At 48.2% G+C, this 12,143-nt stretch overlaps 1 protein-coding gene across 1 annotated transcript in view; it reads left to right on the top strand.

The window, feature by feature from the left end:
* LOC132825650 (collagen alpha-1(X) chain-like) overlaps positions 1-12,143 on the top strand; it is a 105,704-nt gene that overhangs the window by 44,283 nt on the left and 49,278 nt on the right. The window contains exons 7-9 of the mRNA XM_060841019.1: positions 2,902-2,955; positions 3,751-3,804; positions 6,675-6,719. Coding sequence (XP_060697002.1) covers positions 2,902-2,955; positions 3,751-3,804; positions 6,675-6,719 — 153 coding nt within the window. The remainder of the gene's footprint in view (positions 1-2,901; positions 2,956-3,750; positions 3,805-6,674; positions 6,720-12,143) is intronic.

Here is a 12,143-nt window from a genome sequence, read left to right as displayed (position 1 = left end):
TCCAGGTGAATGGGGAACACCAGCATTAAACGATGTTGTGGTGTTGCTCCAGGTGAATGGGGAACACCAGCATTAAACAGTGATGCGGTGCTGCTCCAGGTGAATGGGGAACACCAACATTAAACGATGTTGCGGTGCTGCTCCAGGTGAACTTTACCCTTTTTGTTAAATTGGTGTAAAGTATCTATGAGGGTGATAACAGGATTTACAAAGTCTGCTGTTTATGCTTGCAGTAAAAGCTCTGACATTATAACTGGAATAAATGCAGCTTTCAGCATTCAAGAATCTGTCCATTTAATGCAAAACATTATCAATCTTGTGTTGATGCTAAATCCATGGGATGCAAGTCAGTTGTTCAGACCTAAGCTGTCTCTAAATTGTGGGGAAACTCTCTCCCTCTTCTTGTTACAATGCCCCATTGGATCAAGACCGTGGATTCATTTAAACTGCAGTGTTGGCGCATTGACTCTGTAATGTCAGGATTTCCTTTCATGCATCCTTCTCAAGTAAAACACTTGATGCTGATGTATGGGTTTCATGTGAATAACTCCGAATTAAATTTTTCAGGGAAAAAAATGGTTTCTGAAATTCAATGCACTTATTCTATAAAGCATGGTGAATGATGTTCATTCTTGAATGTTGTAGCTGTTACCTTATCATTTAATGTTGGCTGCACTGTCAGACAGTTAACAAAAGTGTACTGTTCAAGATGATTGTACTTATATATTTAAAGGGGAATACCTGATTTCACAATTAATTAGCTGGAACCTGCTAGTCGGCAATGTAAATTTCAAATTTCTGCCCTCTGTTCTTGACCCTATAAACATGAACCAATATTGAACTGTGAAGAAATAATAAATTCTATAAGTCCATGGCTGATTAATGTTGCTAAAATAGGGGATTAGTCAAGGGTAGACTGTTTGGCTGAACTATGCTATTATGCATTTGAGTCATCTTAACCCATCCTGGTGTTAAACATGAAATGAACCAAATACCTACTGTGGAAATTTAATAAGAACTTTCTGGGGATCCACATTATTGCAAGCAAACTGTGTACCTTTGTATTAAGATGCTAGGAAGACTTGAAGCTCCTACTGGCTCAGCAGATTATGTTTCATTTTGCTAAATAAATCTGTTAATCCTCTGAATTTTATGGGGGACTCTCTAGTTTGAGTGTCCAGTTGTCTGTCATGTTCCTAACGTCAAAAATGAGCACAGAGATTGACATAAAAACATTAGCTATACAATCTATCTTTCCATTGAAAATGATGTAAAGACTCATATTTATATAGCACTTTTCATGATTGAAGAACATAATTATATGATGAAAATAATTCAGGTTATATCAACACACAGCTATTGAAATTGCTCAAATGGATTTTTAATAAATTCACAGACAGACAGGAAATTTGTTTATAATTTTTAAAGAGAAGGCTATGAAAAACAAGTTGATAGCTGAGCAGTTCTACAGACCTTATCTATCGTTCATGACCATTTATGTCAATTCTAAAAGTTTGTAGTCCTACACTGTGGAACAAGACCCTTCCTCCATCAAGGAAGGAGTCTTTTTTAATTCAGCCCAAATAGCCCTTTGTTAAGCTTAGGTTTCTCTTGTGTGGATCACAAATCTTCAACCTTTGTCTCTTTTGGCAAAAATAGAAACTGGCAGCAATAGGATTGGAACTTCCGGATCCAGATCCTACTGGCCATTATTAAAGGTCCCCAGAGTCTCCATAGCACCACCAAAATCTATGCCATTGACTCTGCTTCTCTCACCTTATGTGCTGCCTGACCTGCTGAGTATTTTCAGAATTTTCCCTTTTGATTTCTGATTTACCACAACATCTTGCTGTGGGAATGTCTAACTTGATTGATCCTCCAATAGAGTATAGCAGAAGTACTTTGTATGGAAGGTGCTGACCTAAGAGATATTATATGAAGGCCAGAGTTGTAATTACTCCAGAGAGACTGGTATCGTGTCACCAAGTCACCCTTTATTTACAGGTGGAGTTCTTGACACTGTTCCAGCTCCCACAGAGTCAGTTCTCAGAGTGAACAGGATGTCTAACATTCTTTTTTTTTAGATTAGACTTACAGAGTGGAAACAGGCCCTTCGGCCCAACAAGTCCACACCGACCCACCGAAGCGCAACCCACCCATACCCCTACATTTACCCCTTACCTAACACTACGGGCAATTTAGCTTGGCCAATTCACCTGACCTGCACATCTTTGGACTGTGGGAGGAAACCGGAGCACCCGGAGGAAACCCACGCAGACACGGGGAGAACGTGCAAACTCCACACAGTCAGTCACCTGAGTCGGGAATTGAACCCGGGTCTACAGGTGCTGTGAGGCAGCAGTGCTAACCACTGTGCCACCGTGCCGCCCACATTCCTTTTCTTATCTGTCAGCCAGGGCTCCCTGATTAGACCAGATCAACAGCCCAAATCAGGGATCTCAAGTTCTATGAAGTCCACTTGGCTGAACTTATTAAAATCACAACAGGGGTATTTGTGAGGTCACTCTGCATTATTTCAGGGAAAAACACAGGAGGTCTTTGGTTGTCCTGAACAGCATTGTCCCTTAACCAATATCATAAAAACAAATTGTTGGACCATTTCATTAAAGTTTTAAAGATCTTGCTGTGTGCAAACGGATCATAATGGCACTGCTTCATGGTTTGTAAAATTCCTTGTGATGCCCTGATATTGTAAAAGGTGCATTTTAAAATGACTTCCTTTTTCTTTTCATTTTATACAGAGATATATTTACCACTGGAAGATAGGAACTGACTTAGCATCATCCAAGCGGGAGTCATCCCCAGGCAATGATTAGAGTTACCGTTTTGCAAAACTAACCTGGTAATACCTTGTTGTTCATGCTTTCTCCTCTCTGATAGGGACCTCAGGGCTATATGGGCAACAATGGAATTCGTGGAGAGAAAGGGGAGCAGGTGTGTACTGATCTTTCCTGAAATAGAACAATCTTCTTTTTATTAGACAGTATTGGCTTCAAACTGGATGCATTCTCCCTCATCATACAAGTTTGTCTGCAACATATGGAAAAAATGAAAACTCTTTCCAGCTCCAAACCTCAGCCTCTCCAATTCTCTTCCATTTATATATGTATATATACACATGTTGTGCAGAACTCGGAGACTTCATTCAGTCTGTAATTGGGGAATGTTTTATCAGTGTAAGATAAGGCTGAGGCAAATTGAAATATATTTGTCTGTTACTCCCTTGTCCTTGTACATCACTTTATTTCCCCTCTCTTCCAAAGCTGGTAATGGACATGAAACATAGTTCCATAGATGGCTACAAAGTAGCGGTAAAGCTGGCAAGCCAAGACTATAAATATCCACAAACTCCTCAGCTATGAAGTCCAGCACATCTGAGTGAACAAGCTCAGACTTTAAATGTTTAGAGAGTATTTCACTGTGAGAGGAAACTGAGCCCAATGCTGTCCACAATTGATGGTCACACACACTGCCATGCATGAGTAAAAAAACAGCTCTGGGTTACAACTACTTACTGTTTAGCAAAACTGAACTTCACTGTTAGTGATCAATGCGGGATTAATTCATTCATTGCAAACTAGAGATCAAAACCAGTAACTATCCAGTCTATGTACCTCAGTAGTAGCTCACACATATCAAGGAAGCAGTTTCAACAATCAAAATGATGCATTTTCATTGTTGTATTGGAACAACGTTCAGACTATATGTGCAAATGTACTTTTATTTTAGGGATTTAGAGGATTACCTGGACCAATTGGGGATAAAGGAGAAAAAGGAGCCAAGGTATGATATTGTCTTGAGAAAAGCACAATTCTAATCAAGATTCAATTGTTATTAAGATCAAGTTTGACAACATATACCTTGAATAAAAACACTTAGGAATTTAGGATCATATTTAACTTTATGTCATAATTATTGACACTGGTAACTGGGTTGAGAATGTTGACGCCTGACATTTCAACAGATTTCCTCCTACAGCACCTGCAAAGCTGCATCACAAATGCATTTCTAGGATAAAAACACGAAATACTATAAACATGGTTTGAGCTAAAGGAAGAGGTTGAATAGGCTGGCGCTGTTTTCCCTGGAGTGTTGGAGGCTGAGGGGTGACTCTATAGAGGTTTATAAAATCATGACGGGCAAGGATAGGATAAATAGACAAAATCTTGTCCCTGGGATGGGCGAGTCCAGAACTCGAGGGCATAGGTTTAGGGTGAGAGAGGAAAGATATCAAAGAGACCTAAGGGGCAACATTTTCATGCAGAGGGTAGTATGTGTGTGGAATGAGCTGCCAGAGGAAGTGGTGGAGGCTAGTACAAATGCAACATTTAAAAGACATCTGGATGGGTATATTAATAGGAAGGGTTTGGAGGGATATGGGTTGGGTGCTGGCAAGCGGGACTAGATTGGATTAGGATATCTGGTCAGCATAGATGGGTTGGGCCAAAGGGTCTGTTTCCATGCTATACGTCTCTATGACTCTATATGGCAGGTCAGGTGACATCTGTGGTATTGACTTCTATATTTGTCCTTTATTTGGTCCAGCTCTATGTTCCCTAAATAAGCAATTGTGAAGAGAAACAATTTATAAGAGCTAGTGAAGAAGGACCCTCATTATTGTAACTTCTTGTGGCTTTCTTAATGGCATTTGTAAATATGGAAAATTGTGGTTAATTGGAGGACAAGCACCTTTATTTCCTGAGTTCACTCCTGGGGCATGATGTCACTGGCTATACACCCCCTTATTGCCCATCCCCTTATTGCCCTTGAGAAGGTGGAGTTAAGCTGCCTTCTTGAAATGCTGCAGTCCATGTGTGCTGTCAGTAGACCCACAATGCTGTTGGGGAGGGGATTCCAAGGTTTTGACCGAGTGGCAGAGCTGAATCAGTCATATATCTCCCAATCAGGATGGGAAGTAGCTTGAAGGCGAGTTGGTAAGTGATGATGCTCCCATTTATCTGCTGCCCTTGACCTTCAAGGTAGTAGTAGTTATGGGTTTGAAAGATTCTGTGAAAAGAACCTTGGTGAATTTTTGCAGTGCATCTTGTAGAAACAGGTGCAAAATTCTACAACACAAACAGAAATTTCTCAGAAAGCTCAGCAGGTCTGGCATCATCAGTGGAGATAAAGCAGAGTTAACATTTTGGGTCCAGTGACCCTTATTCAGAACTGACCCTTCAGAAGACCCTTTTTCTGAAGAAGGGTGACTGGAATTGAAGTGTTGACTTTGCTTTCTCTCCACAGATGCTGCCAGACCCACTGAGATTCCCCAGCAATTTCTGTTTTCATTTCTGATTTCCAGCATCTGCCGTTCTTCAGTTTCATTCTTTAGTATAAAAATCTACAAATGTAGTTTCAAAACTTTGCAACAGGTCCAACATCTGGCATAGGTAAACTCATGAAAATCTCCCACTTTAATGGATGGTACATAACTTAATGCATGATTACCTTGTTCTGGAGGTAGGAATTGTAGGCATTTTAATATTGAGCTGTGAGTCATCAGCACCCACTGTGGAAAAACATGCACACAAAGGCTGCTGGGATTGAATCCACCGCCTTCTCACACCAACCAACCCACAAAGTCAGGGAACAGGAAGCCTTTTCATCCCCTTCCGCTTCCCACTCCCCATTATTGTCAGAAATCATAAAATCATAGAATCCCTACAGTGCAGACAAAAAGCCCATTGAGTCGGCACCAACCATTCAAAGAGCTTCCCAACCAAGCCCCTAACCTATCCCTGTAATCCTGCATTTCCTGTGGCTAATCCACTTCGCCTGCACATCCCTAGATACTACAGACAGTTTTACATGGCCAATCCACCTGACCTGTACAACTTTGGATATGGAAGAAACTGAAGCAACCCGAAGGACACGGGGAGAAAGTGCTAACTCCGCACAGACAGTCGCCTGAGGGTCGATCAGACCAAGCTGCTCCTGTGGCCAGTTTTCAGTAACCCAAGCCTCTCAAACAGGGAACTTCCCAAGGGAGAAAAAAGCAGGCACAGCATGGAGTGAGGGTCCCAAGGCTTAATGCTGGGAAGCTCCTCATTGCCGATCTCACACAATTCTCTATACTTTTTCGCCAAGGCCCACATCATTTAGGGGATGGGAAGATTCCACCATGTAACTTGGTTTCTCCCTTGACAGATGCCACCAGACCTGTTGCATACTTCCAGTTCTTTCTGTTCCTATTACAAAGAAATCTATCAGGCTGGTTATGACCTAGGCACTCTCACACTGCAAGGCAGTAATTTGATTCCTGCTTTTAGTTAAGATATCAAAACAGAAAAGAATACAACAGGCTTATCAAACTCGTCTTCTGTAATTGCTATCTCTGATCCGATCAGAAAGAATCACAGGAGAAAAGAACTGAATACCTCTCCCTTACTCTTTTCTGATCCCCTGCACTTGTTTTTATTTTACTTTTCAAGTCTGATATCTGAAACCATTTTACCACATTCTTTATGGGTCTTCTAGCCACTTCACTTTTCAATGAAAACCTAAAATGTGAACATCCACCAGGAATGATCATTTCAATTTCCATATATTTTAAAAGACAATGTGGATAATGTACATAAATATAGACATTGATTGCTTCTTAATTTTGAAACGATCATACTTGTACCTGTGCCTTATTTCTTTTTGTATTTTAGGGTGTCCAAGGTGAAATTGGACTTCCTGGGGCTTTTGGGCCTTTGGTAAGTAATCTGACCACCTTGCACTTGCGAGTGTTAAATGGTAGTCAAAGTTAAAAATCACACAACACCAGGTTATAGTCCAACAGATTTATTTGGAATCACTGGCTTTCGAAGCGCTGCTTCTTCATCATGTGCTTGTGGAATAAATGGTAATGTTTGACATGCATTGTCAAAGGGGAGTATACTCATTCAAAGGAGGCTCTTGTACTTCAGTGATAGTATCCTTCACTGTCATCAGGAGGCATGGGTTCAAGTCTCATTGGTTCCAGAGGTGTGTAATAATATCTCTGAACAGGTTGGATAGAAAGCATCTATACTTGTTGGAAACGTATCATCCTGACTATTTTTCTCCAGTGTTATCTGTAGTTTACATACTGGCCATTGGTTTGTTAGCATATCAAGCTTTTAAATTAATACAGCCCTAAAAGTCATAATACATCACACTTTGTTAAATTATTAGTGAAATACTTTGCTGAGGATCCAATTTATTGAGAATGTGGTCATTTTGCAGCCAAAGAGAATGCCTGGAATGCAGTCTTCTATATTTTTATGCTTATTCAATATATTATGGCTGAATTGCTGTGTTAATCAAAAGAGGAAAAATATAATGGCTGCATTTTTAAAATCAGCTATACTACCCGTTCCCATTATTTATCAGAGAAATTTGAGTTTGTGTGATTTAAGCCATCGTTTATCACAGGCGCTAATAGCACAGGACGAGCAGTGAAGAAAATGTTTGGCTACATCATGGATGGCACCACGGGGAGCTGGCTAGTGGCAGACATGAGCTAGCTAGTGACAGAGTGTGACTGGCTAGTGGCAGACAGGAGCTGACCTGGGAATAGCATGAGGCTGGTTAGTGGCAGCATGGGGCTGGCCAGTGGCAGAGTGGGGCTGGCTAGCGGCACTGTTGGGGGTGGCTAGTGGCAGTGTAGGGCTGGCTAGTGGCAGAGTGTGGCTGGCTAGTGGCAGAGGGTAGCTGATTAGTGGCAGAGTGGGGCTGGCTAGTGGCAGTGTGGGGTTGGCTAGTGGCAGTGTGGGGTTGGCTAGTGGCAGTGTAGGGCTGGCTAGTGGCAGTGTGGGGCTGGCTAGTGGCAGATGGGGCTGGCTAGTGGTAGAGTGGGGCTGGCTAGGGGGCATGTGGGTCTGGTTAGTGGCAGAGTGGGGCTGACTAGGGGCCATGTGGGTCTGGCTAGTGGCAGAGTGGGGCTGGCTAGTGGCAGAGTGGGGCTGACTAGTGGCAGAGTGAGGCTGGCTAGTGGCACTGTTGGGGCTGGCTAATGGCAGAGTGGTGCTGGCTAGTGGCAGTGTGGGGCTGGCTAATGGCACTGTTGGGGTGGCTAATGGCAGTGTGGGGCTGGCTAGTGGCAGAGTGGGGCTGGCTAGTGGCTGTGTGGGGCTGGCTAGTGGCAGAGTGGGGCTGATTAGTGGCAGAGTGGGGCTGGCTAGTGGCAGTGTGTGGCTGGCTAGTGACAGAGTGGGGCTGGCTAGTGGCAGAGTGGGGCTGATTAGTGACAGAGTGGGGCTGGCTAGTGGCAGAGGGGGTCTGGCTAGTGACAGAGTGAGGCTGGCTAGTGGCAGAGTGGGGCTGGCTAGTGGCAGAGTGGGGCTGATTAGTGACAGAGTGGGGCTGGCTAGTGGCAGAGTGGGGCTGGTTATGGCAGTGTGGGGCTGGCTAGTGGCAGTGTGGGGCTGGCTAGTGGCCGAGTGGGGCTGGCTAGTGGCAGTGTGGGGCTGGCTAGTGGCTGAGTGGGGCTGGTTAGTGGCAGTGTGGGGCTGGCTAGTGGCAGAGGGGAGCTGGCTAGTGGCAGAGTGGGGCTGATTAGTGACAGAGTGGGGCTGGCTAGTGGCAGAGTGGGGCTGGTTATGGCAGTGTGGGGCTGGCTAGTGGCAGTGTGGGGCTGGCTAGTGGCCGAGTGGGGCTGGCTAGTGGCAGTGTGGGGCTGGCTAGTGGCAGTGTGGGGCTGGCTAGTGGCAGAGTAGGGCTGGCTAGTGGCAGAGTGGGGCTGGCTAGTGGTAGAGTGGGGCTGGCTAGGGGCCACGTGGGTCTGGTTAGTGGCAGAGAGGGGCTGATTAGGGGCCATGTGGGTCTGGCTAGTGGCAGAGTGGGGCTGGCTAATGGCAGAGTGGTGCTGGCTAGTGGCACTGTGGGGCTGGCTAGTGGCACTGTTGGGGGTGGCTAGTGGCAGTATGGGGCTGGCTAGTGGCCGAGTGGGGCTGGTTAGTGGCAGTGTGGGGCTGGCTAGTGGCAGTGTGGGGCTGGCTAGTGGCCGAGTGGGGCTGGCTAGTGGCAGTGTGGGGCTGGCTAGTGGCAGAGTGGGGCTGGTTATGGCAGTGTGGGGCTGGCTAGTGGCAGTGTGGAGCTGGCTCGTGGCAGAGGGGAGCTGGCTAGTGCCGAGTGGGGCTGCCTAGTGGCAGAGGGGGTCTGGCTAGTGACAGAGTGAGGCTGGCTAATGGCAGAGTGGGGCTGATTAGTGGCAGAGTGGGGCTGGCTAGTGGCAGAGTGGGGCTGGCTAGTGGCAGCGTGGGGCTGGCTAGTGGCAGCGTGGGGCTGGCTCGTGGCAGAGGGGAGCTGGCTAGTGGCCGAGTGGGGCTGGCTAGTGGCAGTGTGGGGCTGGCTAGTGGCAGAGTGGGGCTGGTTATGGCAGTGTGGGGCTGGCTAGTGGCAGTGTGGGGCTGGCTAGTGGCAGTGTGGAGCGGGCTAGTGGCCGAGTGGGGCTGGCTAGTGGCAGTGTGGGGCTGGCTAGTGGCAGAGTGGGGCTGGTTATGGCAGTGTGGGGCTGGCTAGTGGCAGTGTGGGGCTGGTTATGGCAGTGTGGGGCTGGCTAGTGGCAGTGTGGGGCTGGCTAGTGGCCGAGTGGGGCTGGTTATGGCAGTGTGGGGCTGGCTAGTGGCAGTGTGGGGCTGGCTAGTGGCCGAGTGGGGCTGGTTAGTGGCAGCGTGGGGCTGGCTAGTGGCAGTGTGGGGCTGGCTAGTGGCAGTGTGGAGCTGGCTAGTGGCCGAGTGGGGCTGGTTCGTGGCAGTGTGGGGCTGGCTAGTGGCAGTGTGGGGCTGGCTCGTGGCAGAGGGGAGCTGGCTAGTGGCCGAGTGGGACTGGCTAGTGGCAGTGTGGGGCTGGCTAGTGGCAGTGTGGGGCTGGCTAGTGACAGAGCGGGGCTGGCTAGTGACAGAGCGGAGCTGGCTAGTGGCAGAGTGAGGCTGGATAGGCAGAGTGGGGCTGGTTAGTGGCAGAGTGGGGCTGATTAGTGGCAGTGTGGGGCTGGCTATTGGCAGAGTGGGGCTGGCTAGTGGCAGAGTGAGGCTGGCTAGTGGCAGTGTGGGGCTGGCTAGTGGCAGAGTGGGGCTGGCTAGTGGCAGTGTGGGGCTGGCTAGTGGCAGAGTGGGGCTGGCTAGTGGCAGAGTGGGGCTGGCTAGTGGCAGTGTGGAGCTGGCTAGTGGCAGTGTGGGGCTGGCTAGTGACAGAGTGGGTCTGGTTAGTGGCAGAGTGGGGCTGATTTGGGGCCATGTGGGTCTGGCTAGTGGCAGAGTGGGTCTGACTAGTGGCAGAGTGTGGCTGGCTACACTGTTGGGACTGGCTAATGGCAGAGTGGTGCTGGCTAGTGGCAGTGTGGGACTGGCTAGTGGCATTGTTGGGGGTGGCTAGTGGCAGTATGGGGCTGGCTAGTGGCTATGTGGGGCTGGTTAGTGACAGAGTGGGGCTGGCTAGTGACAGAGTGGGGCTGGCTAGTGACAGAGTGGGGCTGGCTAGTGGCAGAGTGGGGCTGATTAGTGGCAGAGTGGGGCTGATTAGTGGCAGAGTGGGGCTGATTAGTGGCAGTGTGGGGCTGGCTAGTGACAGAGTGGGGCTGGCTAGAGGATGTGTGGTGCTGGCTAATGACAGAGTGGGGCTGGCTAATGACAGAGTGGGGCTGGCTAGTGGCAGAGTGGGGCTGGCTAGTGGCAGAGTGGGGCTGAATAGTGGCAGAGTGGGGCTGATTAGTGGCAGTGTGGGGCTGGCTAGTGGCAGAGGGGGGCTGGCTAGTGACAGAGTGAGGCTGGCTAGAGACAGAGTGAGGGTGGCTAGTGGCAGAGTGGGGCTGGCTAGTGGCAGTGTGGGACTGGCTAGTGGCAGAGGGGGGCTGGCTAGTGGCAGTGTGGGGCTGGCTTGTGGCAGTGTGGGGCTGGTTAGTGGCAGTGTGGGGCTGGCTAGTGGCAGTGTGGGCTGGTTAGTGGCAGAGTGGGGCTGGCTAGTGACAGAGCAGGGCTGGCTAGTGACAGAGCGAGGCTAGCTAGTGGCAGAGTGGGGCTAGTTAGTGGCAGAGTGGGGCTGATTAGTGGCAGTATGGGGCTGATTAGTGGCAGTGTGGGGCTGATTAGTGGCAGAGTGCGGCTGGCTAGTGGCAGTGTGGGGCTGGCTAGTGACAGAGCAGGGCTGGCTAGTGACAGAGCGAGGCTAGCTAGTGGCAGAGTGGGGCTAGTTAGTGGCAGAGTGGGGCTGATTAGTGGCAGTGTGGGGCTGGCTATTGGCAGAGTGAGGCTGGCTAGTGGCAGGGTAGGGCTGGCTAGTGGCAGTGTGGGGCTGACTAGAGGCCATGTTGGTCTGGTTAGTTGCAGAGTGGGGCTGACAAGGCAGAGTGGGGCTGGCTAGCAGAGTAGAGCTGACTAGTTTTCCTCCCCATCAGCCCCATCGACCCCCCCCTCTCAATCCATCTATCTAACTGATCATCTCTACAGTTTACAGCACCACCCCCAGTCATATCAAATCAACATAGCGGATACAGTGCTGTATTGCTCTCCTCATCAAAATCAGGGTGGTGCTAACGGATAATGTCACCCCATCAGTCTCCAGGGTGTCTACAGTGATGTAACTGAGGATGACTGCCATCCGCTCTGAGACATGGTTATTTGCTTGAAGTACATGCTGTGTTTTTGCCATGTATGTGACAGGCACATGGTATAAATGTGCAATTGATGTGCATTACCTCTTTCGCCCCTCTGCTCTGTTGCTTCCCCTCCTTGTTTGTTGAGTTGCCTGCTTTCACAGTTCTTATCCTATACATCCTAGCACACTGCCTCAGATCCCCAAAATAATTTCCCATCTTCCCTCTCACAGCAATGTCCCCGGTTAACGTGCCGTTGATGTTTAGTAGATGGACCTCATAACTGACTATAGCCCACACCCTCGATTAATGAAAACAGACAGCCCTGACTGATGGCTGACTAGATCCCGGAGTGATCTCCTTGCAGCTCCCTGACTGGCCTCCTGTGACTCCACAGATGGTTTTGCACTGGGTGCATTCAGCTGACTGTGGACCACTCCCCATACTGTGGAGGAACAGACAGCCTGACACTTATACCTCAAGTGGTTGATGGACCGTACCCAAGTCCCTCAATTGATTTCAGACACTGTCCTTTACTTGCAGTGATGACATCCCTTGACTGAAG

The sequence above is a fragment of the Hemiscyllium ocellatum genome, chromosome 21, assembly GCF_020745735.1.
Source record: "Hemiscyllium ocellatum isolate sHemOce1 chromosome 21, sHemOce1.pat.X.cur, whole genome shotgun sequence".
Classification (NCBI taxonomy): domain Eukaryota; kingdom Metazoa; phylum Chordata; class Chondrichthyes; order Orectolobiformes; family Hemiscylliidae; genus Hemiscyllium; species Hemiscyllium ocellatum.
The sequence above is the reverse complement of the archived record's forward strand: the minus strand, read 5'-3'. Positions and strand labels throughout refer to the sequence as shown.